We start from the raw sequence: 14005 nt of genomic DNA on the forward strand, positions 1-14005 counted from the left end.
CCCAGCTACACCAGGGATTATTTTTTTTGTCATCTCCAGCTTTTTTAGAGGAAAGAGCAGAAATTGATCATGTGCATGTGATAATCTAGAGAAGAAAATAGATGCCAAACAATCTCTGAAGCTATTTCCTTTCTATGCAATGAATAACCGCTGCCTATGGAGTTTTTTACTATGCACCAGTGGATTAATAAAATATACTTTTATTATTTGAACACCTCTTCCTGACTTTATACAAAAGTTGCTATCTTGGGTATTTTTATTTTTACCTGATACTAACCTGAGCAATGCAATTACAATGCCAAAGCCTTACGTATCTAATGCAGACTTCCTGTTTCTATAGCAACAAAACTCGACCTTGTACTTAATGAAGGAATATTGGAGTGTGAGTAGCTGTGACTTTAAGTCTTAGAAAAACAAACAGAACCACTTTATTTGGAGATTAGAGAAATAAAACRGAAGTGACCTCTTTGCATAGAACAAAAAAATATTACTTAGGCTTGGGATACTTCATTAGTAAGAATGAAACCATATGAATGTCATAAGGAGCTCTGTGTTTTAATCTTGTTTACCAAATTAAAATAGAAGAGCTTTTTATGGCCTGTGAGAGTCTTTGAGGGCTTTTTCTCCCCCTTAGATTTCCAAAGCTGCTGTGTTTGTGGTTAGKCTAATGAAAATTTGGGCTGCCTGACAACAGATACATTCTTCTTTTGTATTGGCAAAAATCCATTGGTAATTTTTGTATTGGCTTTAAAGAAAGGGAGAAAAACATGTGGTGTTTGTTTTTACATTTGATCTACAGCTAGTTCCCRGTCAGGTAGTTCAAATCTGTGTTACAGTGATAAATGCTGACAAGCTGCTGATTAGARAGTGAATGAAGGAACATCTGTCATCTCTTCCTATTTTCCTATAGCTTTTCAATTACTGTKTAAATAACCATTATATTCTAATTTGAAACAACTATAGAAAACACACCGTAGAAAAGCAACAATGCTGACAACATATCACAAATGTTTACAAGCCTCTTTCTGTATCAGCATTCCAATAAGTGATACACAACATTTGTGGCAGGTTTATTGAGCTGATGTATTAGTCTGCACAAGTGAATGCGGGCAAATGGCAAATATGAAATAAAGGCTTCTATAGCAATGTTACTGGTGAAAAAAAAWTCCACAAATCAGTCCAATTTTTGTGTTTGCTGCTTCTTCTGTGACTTTTTAAAATTTTGTTGTTGGGCTGTGATTCTGATAAATTCATCTTCTGACTGAATAAAGATAGCCAGAATTCAGGGTTTAAGGAAACACTTTATCTACTGAACTGAGTTTTATCTACTCACTTGTCACACCGAAGATGCCAGTCATGGTGGTAAATTGCCCCACAGTAAAAGGAAGGTTGGAAGCAGGATGAGACAGATGGGAGGTTGGCTTGTTTAAAAGTTGATCAAGATAAGCTATTGGGAAAAGCAAACCCAGAAACAACACGCTCAGCAAAATCCAGCTTGGAATTGGCTGAGTCGGAGCATATTAAGCTGTGGGCAGGTGGCATCCCGTATGAGCTGGGAGCCTGCATCCTGCTGAGAGCTGTGCTCTTCTGCCTCCCAGCAAAMTGTTTGGAAAGGCAGGTGGTGTCTCTGAGAAGTGTGAAAAGGCACAACTCAAGATCTTTGGCTTGTGCTTTACTCTACATTCCCTTTTAAAAACAAATACCTTATTATTTGGTAAAATGCTTCTCCTCGGCAGAGACTGACGGAAGTCTGGCAATGAGGGTGCAGCAGGTGTGCAGGAGAGGCACTCGGTGTATGGAAGCTGCAATGTTTGCACCACTGACAGCTGCTAATGAGCTTCTCTAGAGCCTATGTATGAGAGGAAGCAAAGCTTATTTGATTCTGCACAGCTTTGACCAAAGTTCCTGAATAAATTTGAAACTGAGGTTTCCTAGAAATGCTCTGGGGGTGTTTGCTGGTGGGGTGCTGATTGTCTGTGTGCTCTGTGTTTCAGGGATAGAGCTCTGTCCGCCCGGGCACCGCTTCATGATCACCATGGTGGCRAGCTTCATCGAGATGGCAGGGCAGTTCCTCATGCCGGGGCTGGCTGCCCTCTGCAGGGACTGGCAGGTGCTCCAGGCTGTCATCATCTGTCCCTTCCTGCTGATGCTGCTTTACTGGGCGTAAGTATTTCTTCCTCCTTCCAGGTCAAAGACAAAGAGCTCCAAGTGTTGGATTTGGGGGGTGCTCTGCTGTCAGGAAGTGTGTGCGCTTCACAATATTTGTGAGACTTTCCCTTTGTTCTTCCATTCACCTTGTGCAAAGGCTTGACTTTGAAATAAGGAGGAATAACTTTACAATCTGCTTGAGCATGTACATCCTGCAACACGGTGGGCATTTGGCAYATTGTCTCCTTTCATTGAGGTGAAGTTGTACTTTATTATTATTATTCTGGCTGTCACTTCCCCTTTAAAGACTAAAATAGTAGTTGAGAGAATGCACCTCAGCCTAGCTGTTGTCAGATTTAACTTGCTTGGCTATATTTTCCYTTAATACCTATGTTGTGGTTCTGGACTGACACTGTTGGTTTCTTTGATCCAAGAAAAGTTACAAATACCATCTGTCAGCCCTGGAACAAGCACACTTGGATGTTTTGTGTGCGTGAGGTAGTCAGCCCTGAACTAGACTTGATTTTGCCCAAATTAGCACATGCTATGCTGAAGTCTGCGTGGCTTGTCTGTGCCAGGCAGTGGCTCAGGATTGCTCCTACAAGGAATTCCCCACTCCCAACTGCTCCCACTCCTCTCTGCCTGTGGCACTGTGACTTTGGTAGGGCTATCCTGAGAGAAGTAGGATGGCTTCCACCTTGGGAACAGTGCCAGGTCCACCCCCACGATAACTTCATAAACATTCMAAARAAATCTTTCATTGTTCTGTCTTAATAGTGACACGCAGTGGYGGCATAAGACAGCAGAGGCTTATGMGAGCAGTGTTGTACAGAACCATAACAATAAGAACATGCTAGATCGTTAATTTTAAAAATAACACTAACAAATCTGAAATATTTAGTTGTTGTACACGGAGAAAAATGAGGATGAGGAAAAAGACCACTGGTCTGTGCAGGATCAAGCTGGTTAGGTACCACGGTACACCAGGTTGCTAGTAGTAATGCCTGACAAGTTACAACATGTAAAAACTTGTTACAGTATGTAAGAACTTTTAACAGTTAAATTTTTTTATTAGCTTCTTACAGAGCTCTCCTCTGCTGATGTGGTAACCCTCAGTGGGGATTTCACTGCTGATTCCCAGGGCAGACATGCCTCAGCATGGGCAAAATGCTGCACTCAGGAGAGTTACAAGTCCCTTGCAAGATGATGGCAGCAGAGGGGGAGGTTACCCCTCTGTTCCAACATACAACATTTAAATAGCCTCACCTTGTCAGGGTTAATCTTGATGAATAATGAAGAGTGCTTTTGTTAATGTGTGATGCTGTTCTCCCCTCCCTTACCTGCAGTATGTTATACACATGCCCATCTGCTCCAACGCCTCCTGTTGTGATGCCCGCCAGATGAAATGCCCGGTGTCCACCATTGGAGAGAACCCAATATCAAACTTATTGTTTATAGATATTTGTGTCCAAAAGAATGGTGCAGTAGTATGGAGATGTCTGATGAACATGGGGGATGGCATGGACAGCAGGCACACCTCAGCAGCCTTCTGGAGGCCACACGTTTTCCTGGTGGCTGTGGCAGGGTCTTGTAYATTCCTGTAGAGAGGTCATTCCTGGGTGGCATTGAAAGTAACAGGAAATGCTAAAATTTGTTTTGTAATCTTCAAGAGCTCTGTGGCTTTTTTGGTTGGGTAGAGCAGGCAAACAAAGCAAAGAGGTCCCCCTCATATATTGTGGCATATAGAAGCTTGATAAATAATTGTAACAGCCAGAAGATCAGGATTTGTGTTGCCCAGGGTTTTTGCATTTGCAGAAATGAACTTTGGTTGGGATGGCTATCTAATTATATTATCAGTACAGTACGTGCTTTTCTCTTAGGCTTCTCACTTCCATCTGTTGTATATTCTCTGGATAGTGTTATTACCATTTTATTACCACTTTCTTTCCATCTTAACGGAACACGGACCCTCAGCATGGGTTACGAGCAAAAGAAGAAAACAAACTGATGGGTACTAAGAAAAGAACTGGAAATCTGCACTGCTCGTTAATTCCCCATCGTGTACCCAAAGCAGTGAGTCCAACAGCAGATGCTGCAAACAGCCCTTGTGCTGCTTCCTCCTCCTTTGTGCTCCACTTCCAGCTCCTGCTGTGACAGTGCTGTTTGCCCCTCCAGGYTGGGGCTTAGCCCTCTCACACCCATGGCTCTGCTCTTCTTTTGGCCACATGCACATGGCAGGATATGCAGCTCCCCTCTGGTGCATGGCTCAGTGGATTGGGAAGCTGGGCATGGATGGATGGGTGGATGGATGGGTGGAGGGAAGGGGAGAGGCAGCAGGTTTGTCTAGGAGGGGTGTGCAGGTRGGCTTGGATACAAAAGTATTGAGCAGATGCCACTGCTGGGCCCTTAGGTCATTCTGGAAAGRCAGAAAGGCACTCATGTAAGCCAGACCAGGCACAGGGGTTTGTGACAAGCATAGAAGGATAAGTTAATAGAAGTTAGAGTCCTTTCAAATGTGTCTGTGTCTTAGAGCCACAAGGGACAGGGAGCTCCCTTATTTCCTCTCCCTTGGATGAAGGAAGCTCCAGGCAGGATWATGCCATGAATGTCAGCAAAAGTATCAATAAACTCCTGCTTTGCTCTACCCAAAACTGAAGAAATGGGAAGGGCTGGTTCTTTTCTGGTGCTTTTAGATAGGATTTACTGGCGGCAAGACACAAAGTTGCAATAGGTGGGCCTGGTGCCCTGGGATGGACCCCTAGCTGCCAAAACATTACAGCCTGTCCATGGATATCCTTTTTCCGTCCATCTGCACAGAATCACAGCTCTTCTTCCGGCTACATGTGGTACCTTCCTGGTCATTGTCTTTTAAGGATTCTTCTCTCCTCTTAGTATTTCTCAAACTCAGGGACTTTTTTCCCCAGTGTGACTTTCTCTCATCCCCTTCTCCTCTCCCAAGCAGYCACAGCTGTGGAACAGGAGAAGAATGTTTAACTGTACCCCAACCCGTGTTCTTTTCTTTGACTGTAAAAGCATGTCCCTTTCCTTGCTGATGGAGGTGGCAGCAGACAATCTAACAGCTGTGTAAGGAAAATTCTGAAAGCCAAAGTTCAGCAGGAAGGAGTGCATGCATTGGAGTGGATCACCAGGGACAAACTGCCTGCACACCTTGGAGCAGGAGCGCTGAGGGAGCTTGGTCTAGCACTCTAAGGGAGACAGGAAACAGAGGATGGAGTGSCACAGAGGGGTTGTGGCTATGCTCTGTTTAAAACCATGCAGCTGATGCGAATTGTAAGCCAAAGGAATGACCCAAATGTGGGCAAAAGCTGAACTTTGCCACATTAGTTCAAAAAAATATATTATTTTTCACACTCCCACATATGCTAATGAGTCAAATTCCAACCTGAACATGAAATGACACAAACTGCAACTTTGCCTTTCCCCCTCCCTCAAAGAAAACATTRTAAATGTAGCTTAACTGGGGAAGGAGGTCAGAGGAGAATCCACCTTTGTATCCTGGGACAGCCAGTAGGCTGTATCTATCTCCTCTCTCGTCACCTGTCATGTAAGAACCAAACTCTCGACAATACCAAGTGCTTCTCCAGGAAATTCAAAAAGCAAGCTTGTGTTTGTGATCAGACTTTTTAGTGATCACACTAAAAGTAGTCATCTCACAGTTTAATGCATTTGTCAGTGGCATTATTCATATTTTAGGTATTCAAGAATGCTTCTGCAAACAGTGTATTTATCACCAGCAACCCAAGAACTCRCAATTCTGTTGTTTGTTAAATTACACTTTGGCATGCGGCCGTGAGGGTTGTTGAATGTGATTGGACTTCTACTCCAGCCGTGAGGGTCCTCTGGGTGCAACCAGACCTAGTGTGTCACCCTATTGGAGCACCTGTGACCATGGMAGATCTTAAAGAATGGGACTGGACTGGTGACCTGGGCTCAAGACAGCCCACAGGTTTTTAAGGATCCCTAAGGAACCTCCCACTGCTCATGCTGAGTGATGRAACACCTGAAAGATGCAAGGATTCAGCCCTTCCAGTTTGAGAAGCCTGCAGGAGCCAGATAATAGAGACATGTTTRTGCCCACCCTGTGATGCCCCTCCTTGTGGCTCTTTTTCTTTGCCTGGGTGTGGGTGCTCACCACAGGACTTGTTGTTTGGAACCTGTAAGCAGGCTGTTCAAAATCTAAAACTTTTAGGCTAAAGGCTGAGGCTATACCCTCTCCAGAGCCAAGCATGCACAGATTTTGCATCCAAAATATTCTTAGTACTTAAAGAAATGCTTTTGCTTTACAAGACTTTCTGCAGGAGGGTRTGCCAAAGCATCTGTGCAGCACAAGGGGTAGTAAATCAGCTGTCAAGCTGAATGGCTGTCATCATTGTTGTTATATATTTTTATTAGGCTGATACCATTCAGACTGCAGTCTGCCTGATTTCTCTCCCTTTTGTTTCTTCTTCCAAAAATWCTTTCTCTGTCTCAGTTGGATGCTTTGTTAAGGTGTTTTCCAAATTGTATCAGCCCTAAGAGACAGTATGATAATGGTGCAATTGACTGTTTAGAAGTACAAGAATTGGGCAGCATCCACAGCAAAGATCAGTGCTCTATGAAGGAAATTTGAGGTTTTGTTACATATTTGAAGTTAAAAATACCTGTACCTTTTCTTAGTAAGGTCTTCTGGAAGAGTAGCGAAAATTAAGGTTTAATGTGAAAAATATATACTTGGAGTGAGATCTGAGAGTTTTTGTATCTGTGAAAGTATGTGAGGTTTTGGGGTGTTCTAAGAGTTACATATATCTTTTGGTTTTCTATTAAAATAAACTCATTTGGAAAAAAAAAGGAAGACTGATCAGTTAAGCTCATGAAGCTGGTCAATATCAGCACTTGAAAGAAACAACCAGATGGAAAATGAACTTTTTTAACTGTGTGCATGTATGTATTTTAAGGCAATTCAACTAACACAATATTATCTTTAAAAGGGAAAGCTTATCACCCTAAGAATTCTTCTCTTTCATCTGTCTTTAAAAGAGAGCCCAAATTAATTCCTTTATCTATTTTCCTTCTTTGGTCTGAATTACCATGTGTGAACTGTGCATCTCATTCACTCTTTTCTTGGCACTTCTTTCTTTCTGTTCCAGACAGCACCACCTCTTCCTCCCAGTTCTTTCAACTTAYATTAATGGACAGAGCACATGTAACATGTTATAAAATTCCAATGTGTTGTTTTCCCATGTCACAGGATAGTTCCTCTATCATTTGTGAATCAGGGTAAAAGAAAACACCATTAATTTGCATATTCTGAATCCATTTTCCCTCTTTTTTGTTTCATAAATTGTTTTGAAATAATTACATAGCTTCTGAGTGGTTAAATGAGCAGCTAAAACTCCTCTACCAGTTCATCCTCTGACAGAAACTTGGAAACAACCCTAACCTGTTTTTCATCTTTAAAGTATCTTCCCAGAGTCCCTTCGGTGGCTGATGGCTACACAACAGTTTGAGGCATCCAAGGAACTGATCCTTCAGCTYGCGCACAAGAACAGGATGAACACAGAAAGCGACATCAAAGGAGTGGTGCCCGGTGAGTAGGACAGAAAACTGCAAATCTCCTAACTCTTCTCTAAAGGCTGCACGTGGCATTGCTGCCCAGAATCAAATTATCTATTTGTTGCCTGTAAAACCATCTCATTCATTCATTTGTTCATTCATTCTGCTTTTCTTGAAAATCCATCCCAAACTCCAGTGCTGTGTTTAAAACTACATGGCCTGTTGAGCAGTCCTAGTAATTCCAGTCTTGTCTTGCAGCGCCGTGTCTCTTTAGAGACATTTCTTGAAGAATTTTACCACGGCTACAAGGCTGCTCCTTCAGCTCTGTGTGCCTCTGGACACTGTGTTTTAAGGAAGCTGCTTTCTGGAATGCTGCCCATCACCCAACATTTACTTTGTTGGTTTGGAGAAGCAGCACTCAAGCCCCCTATTCTAAAGTGCCAGCCCCATGGGGAACCTAAAMCACATTATAGTTTCTCTTGAAAGCTTTGCCTCAAGAGCTGTTTTGCTTTCCTCTCCTGCATCATCTGAGTGATGCTGCCTTAAGGATGAGGGGTTCCTGCATGTGGCACTGGTAGGGTGCAGTTTTTGCTTGAGAGTCTRAATTATCGATTCCTTGGTTTACTGATGCTCTTACTGAGAGCTGGCTCCCCTCATCACCAGAATTGCCASTGAAATAGCCAAGATCCTGTCCTGCAGGGTGCTTTGCAGAGCAGACTCTGGGAGTGTGTGTGTGTGCATGTGTCTAATTACAACAAAGGCAAAGAGTTTCTGGATCTTCACCTCACCAGTGCACCCGTCAGATTTGGTTCAGGCTCCCCTTTTCCTTCTCACAGGCTTGGCTCTGCCCATACACRCCCATTTTGCACTGTCACTTGCAATCTATGTCAGACTAATCACTTGTCAGAAAATGGTAGAAACATTTCTCTTTTTTGCTCACTTTTCAAATCCTACCTTCTCTGACCCCAGGGGCTGCAGGGGAACCTCAGCCAGTAGCTCTGCCAGTGGGTGGAAGTTTCCCAAACAATCCCTAAATCTGGCTTTTGTCAGTCAGCTTCTTGAATTTGCAGATGAAATTAAATATATTTTAGGGAAAGAAGAAATAAATTACCTAAGTTTCCTTTAAGGAAAATAATAAAAACAAAACTGTGTCCTGGAGGGATTTATTTAAGCCATGCATAATGATATTGCCCATGGAGGAATGCTAAATGTCAAAATGGCTTTATGACTGTTATTTGTGACTGATTGCTTTTCCCAGCAGTTTCATGGTAGGAGTACACTCCTAGTTAAGGAGGGGACTCCCTTTCATGTGAAAAAACATAGCATTATTTCACATCTTGATTCTATGGATTCTCTGATTGCAAATACATTTAGATATAACATTTATCAGTACAACACCTTTTGCTGTTTATAAATTATTCAGAACATAGTTATTTCTGCCTCCTTGTTGATGATGAGTTTGTTYGGGATATTGTTGGGGTTTTTATTATTTCTTCCCTCACTTTTTCTCTTTAAACTCTTTCTGCAGCCCCACACTTTAAGGCTTTTCTGATGCAGCCCTGGAGGGAAGCTCTGCTTCTATAGGGAGCATAAGAGAGGAGCAGTATCAAACGGATGAAATTATATTAGCTACAAACTACTGAAGGAAAGCCCTTCTCTCATTCTGGGTGCATAGGGCTGTTGATGGTCTAAGTGAGGACAGGAGAACAGTAGGAATTCTAAATTAAAAGTGTGATCAGCCTGCAGGCCTTGTCTCTTGTAGTGGGTCAGGAAGGAGAACAAAGCACTTGTCTGCTTTTGTTTGCTATAATAAGATGCCCACAGTTGCTCTAGAATGGAATGGGTAAAAAGCTGGTACTTGTCTGGRAGAGAGGATGCCATTGAGGCTGATGCAGATATCCCCTGTTTTGCCTTGAYTCCATTGTTGAGCTTTCCTATCTGTGTGGAGGGATTTTTGTTTGTGATTTGTTTTAGTCTTTGTTTTCCATGTGAAAGGGCTGGAAAGGGTTTTGCTCTAGTCAGGGGCCGTTGTGTTACTGTTTGTTATTCCTCGCTGCATTGTTGTAACAGCCTCCTGTGGTTGAATTTCTCCCCATGCATTTAAATGATTAACTGCTCACTTGCAGTCCCTTCCAGCTGAAAACCCCACGGTGATTTTGCTCATACACACCGGTCAAATTGGTGTATCTGATATAACAGATCATTACAGGAATTTCATATGTACCTATTTCGGCCCTTGGTATGAGTTCCATGATAAAAAGGAGCAGCATTTGAGAGGATGAAGTATTTCTGGGATGCAAGGAAATTTAATTTTGAAATGCTCTCCAACCAAGGAGCAGGCTGATTTTCCTTGTTGAAGAAGCACACTTTTCCACTGCCTACTGAAGACTTTTACTCATCCATTTGGCCACACTGCCCATTGTGGACAGTGCCACTAACCAACTGTAGGGCCCGTTTGCTTCATGGGGAGGTGACCCATGTCTTAGGTGGAAAAAAAAAAAAAAAAGAAGCTGTTTATCTGTTTATCAGCTGTTATCTGCTGGTTTTGACAGTCCTTTGGGTGGGAGTGGTTTGCCAGCACTTTCCCAGGAGRTGTCTCTAAAGACAACAGCTAGCAGTCCAGACAGGGATCCAGCTGCAACTGCCAAAACAACCCCTGCCAGGAGAAAATGAGGGTGGGCAGCTGATGGGCAGTGCCCAGCCAGCAAGATAGAATGGGAGTGTGCTTACATGGAAAACAAATTACACTGATATTGGTAGGAGTCTAGAGTGGTGTAAATTGACATTGCCCTTCTCTTCAGAAGCCTGTCCCAGGGCTGATGTTGGCTGCATAAGGACACCTTTTTCCTCAGCACCTTTAAGTGGCTTTACTTTTGAGTGCTTGGTATACATTGTGATTTTGGGCAGGAATAATTTGCCTTTGTAATGAGATTTTTGGGTTTATGTGGTTGCATTTTCTTCTTTAATGCTTAAGAAATACAGGTGTATTACTGAGACCTGGTTAAATTATCCTGAGTATGTTTTGACTCAAAATTTCCCCRGTTGGCTTAAAACTTTTCCCTCTTCTATTTCTAGAAGTTTAAATCTGKTTTTGCATCAAGGAAATAATTTTCATTCAATTGTATATGGAAACGTAATTTTTAAAACAGGCTTGCTGAATTTTGTTGACAAATATTTCAAAGCATTACCCAAAAAAAACCACCTTCAGTCATGAGCAAATTAATTATTTTAGTAGTATTAATTCAGTACAGGTTTTTCACTACCASTTTCTCCAGAAACTTCACCATCTCTTCCTTGTTCCCATGTGGAACAAGAAACAAACACACATTTCAGCTATAGGACAGTCATTTTGACCTTAGTGACATAAATGCTAAGGAAGTGTGAAGATGGTTTAACAAACAAGAGAAAAGAGTGTTTTGGGGAATTGGAAATCCCAAAGTGCCAATAGCCTATACACCTTTTAAAAGGGTGTTACTCTCTAGGTTGCTTTTGTTATTTTTATAGGATGCATTATTTTTCTTTGAGTGGGGTTGAAGGGTCTGTTTGTTGCTTGGAACAGATCATCTGCTGCAAGCTGACCTTGGCTGCACCAGTTCCCAGCCCTGTTTGGGTGTCCTGGAAAATGCTCCACTGGACCAGCAGTTACCCGAGTGCCACACCCGGTGCTTCCASGGAAATCCACCCTCTGAGGTTTTCTTCGGCTTCTCCTGTGTGGGGAGACATTTCAGGTGTTCCTTAACATAAAAAATAACTGCTGGACCAGGCTGAAAACCAAAGCTCCCTTTTTGCTCCTCTCTGGATGGAAACACAAACCAGAGGTGCTCCCRTGGGCAGAGAGCTTAGAGCTGCTCCTTTCTGGGGGAGACCCCTGAAGGGTCCTTTCTAAGCTTAGAGAAATAATATCGATGCAATCACAAAAGGTGAACAGCAAAGTTAAAGCACCCAAATAGATGCCAATATTTTGGTATGCAGGACACAACATCATGGAGAGGATGAATGGGAACAGTGGTGATAAGTACTCTGTGTGTGTATGTGTGTGGATTGCAGTTAGGAAAGCTGAGGGAGTTTCCCTCTGAAGAAAAAAAATGAAATCTCTTTCTCCTYTCTTGCTGCTGAACAACATGCTGCCATGAGTTTTTTTTAAACATTAGCTATTTTTCTGTTTTTGTTTTGCTGTATTTTTTTTTCTTGAGCATGAGGCTTGGATCTGTGTGATTATATGCATTTTCCTTTTCCACTTGGTAAATAGCAGAAATAGTGAAAATGCCTTATGTGTGAAAGTCAGTCTCTTTGCCTGTAAAGCTTTACTCATTTCCTTAGACCATCGCATCTACCACTGCRCTCCTGGTTTAAAGCTTGTGATAGATGAAGAGTGTATTAGCTGGAGAAGGAAAGCAAGATTCCTGGCCCCATAATACAGTGACTCCATGTGATTGTAATGTACAAACCTGCTAGATATCCTCCTTTGCCAGATCCTGTTTCTTGGATGTTTAATGGTGCTAAACCTAAATGTTCCATGCAACTCCCAGAGGGTGCTCAGGTAAATGTGGGGAAAGTGGCTAAAACAGTTCAGGGTGCTACCTGAAGGCTATGTGACAGCCACAGAGGTTTCTATCTCAAAATTTAACTAGGAAAAACACAGCCAGTGATTTCTGTTGCCCTCTTACTTGTTAAATCAGCTCTCAAGAGGGTCTGGGTTTCTCCTGCTGGGTCCCTGTTGTCCAGTAGCAGGAGCTGATGGAGTTTGTGCAGCTCTTCCAGGATGTGCTGTACATGATTGTTATTAACAAGGATAAAACCAGTCAGTTGGGTCCTCTTCTCCCAGCTGGGTCTGCAGGAGTGGGAGATGAGAGTCCATGCATGCCCTGACCATATCCCCAGCAAGGGGGTGAGTGATATACTCTGCTGAGAATGTGCATTTTKATGCCACTGGGAAAAGCCAAATATGCTAGAAAATTACAGGGGAAAAAAAAGAGAAGGGGAGRGGGKTGGGCTGTCAGCCTCTSTTTTAGTTTGAATGACTCTTTCTCACTGGTTGAGCCCTCTGCAGGCTCTCACTGGCCACGCTCCAGCCTGTTGATTTGTGCCTGGCTGGCACACTGGCTCTTTGTCCACWGTGCTACCTATCCTCCCAGAGGAGCCAGCTTTACAGGGCAGGAGCCATGTGCAGAGGGCTGGCAGCAAGCCCTGGTGCTGCTGGCATTTCCCCAGCCCACGGGCACCGGAGGGGAGAGGATTGGTGCATCCGGATGTGAAGGGTAGCAGGGGACACCTCAGGAGCCAAGTGGAAGTGGAYTGCAGTAAGAGTGGATCAGGGAACAGAGAGGAGAGGAAGCAAAAAACTTTAAAAAGTTGTGGGAGCAAAGAATGAAAATAGTTGGAGGGGACTTAGAGAGGCAAGGCTATGGGGGGAAGTARTGAGGAAGAACATTCTGTAGAGGAAGGACAGAGGAGAGCTAGAGCAYGGAGACCAAAGGGGCTGTGATCATTTCCTTCCCCTCTTTCCAGAGTAAGCTGTCAGGCCCAAGAGTTCAGTCTCARAACTCTTCTTTTGTGAAATCCACTCCTAAAATGTGTGCATCACCCCTCCCTGCTGCCCAACTCACTTGCTCAACCTGCTGAGGTTCCCTCCATAGCTCCCCCAGCAGAGAGCAGCAATGCATGTGTGGGCACCTGCACCCTCCTGGTGGCCACAGCTCCACACAATGACATTGTGCTCTCTGTGCTCTTGGCTTTCTTTCAACGTTGGTGTTGTTAGAGGAATGTAAGCGTTGACAAGTCACGCTCTGGGAAATGCGAGAAGTCAGGTTGCCTGGGCAACCCCTGCTTGGCCTCCTGGCATGAAGGCATGCTGATACAGCCTTTAATAACATGATTACAACCTATTTTTTCCACAGGSCATAGGATGGACGAATCAGTGCATAGGATGGACGATGATGTGGGAATGAAGCTGTTGTCTGTTCCTCATTTGTTGCAGAATTTGGAAGGTGTGTAGTGAATGAGGCAGAGGGTTGCAGAAGGAAAGAGGACAGTGCTGGGGAAATGAAGCCGAATACCTCCTGAAGAGCTGTACTCATTCTCTGGGTCTGCCAGGGATGTTCTTGYGCAGTGATGGAGATTTCCCTGGAATCAGGCCCTATCAGTGCTGTCAGGAATCAGTTTCTTCAGTGTCTGTCTCTAGCATGTAATTCCGGGGCTTGGTTTGCAGAAAGTTGGGGGCATTTATATTGGCACCTACAAGGGGTATTGCTGCATGATTTTTTTCTCATTCTGGACACAAATTCTCTGTATTTTATCTCCCTCC

At 43.4% G+C, this 14005-nt stretch overlaps 1 protein-coding gene across 2 annotated transcripts in view; it reads left to right on the forward strand.

Annotated features, from left to right (window-relative positions):
- SLC22A23 (solute carrier family 22 member 23) overlaps positions 1–14005 on the forward strand; it is a 106514-nt gene that overhangs the window by 70078 nt on the left and 22431 nt on the right. Inside the window, exons 4-6 of one of the 2 annotated variants that reach the window (XM_057369150.1) lie at positions 1995–2163; positions 7608–7735; positions 13599–13688. In XM_057369150.1, coding sequence (XP_057225133.1) covers positions 1995–2163; positions 7608–7735; positions 13599–13688 — 387 coding nt within the window. The remainder of the gene's footprint in view (positions 1–1994; positions 2164–7607; positions 7736–13598; positions 13689–14005) is intronic. The other variant, XM_057369151.1, reaches the window with a different exon arrangement.

The sequence above is a fragment of the Malurus melanocephalus genome, unplaced genomic scaffold, assembly GCF_030028575.1.
Source record: "Malurus melanocephalus ecotype Western Australia unplaced genomic scaffold, MMel_1.1 scaffold_103, whole genome shotgun sequence".
NCBI lineage: Eukaryota > Metazoa > Chordata > Aves > Passeriformes > Maluridae > Malurus > Malurus melanocephalus.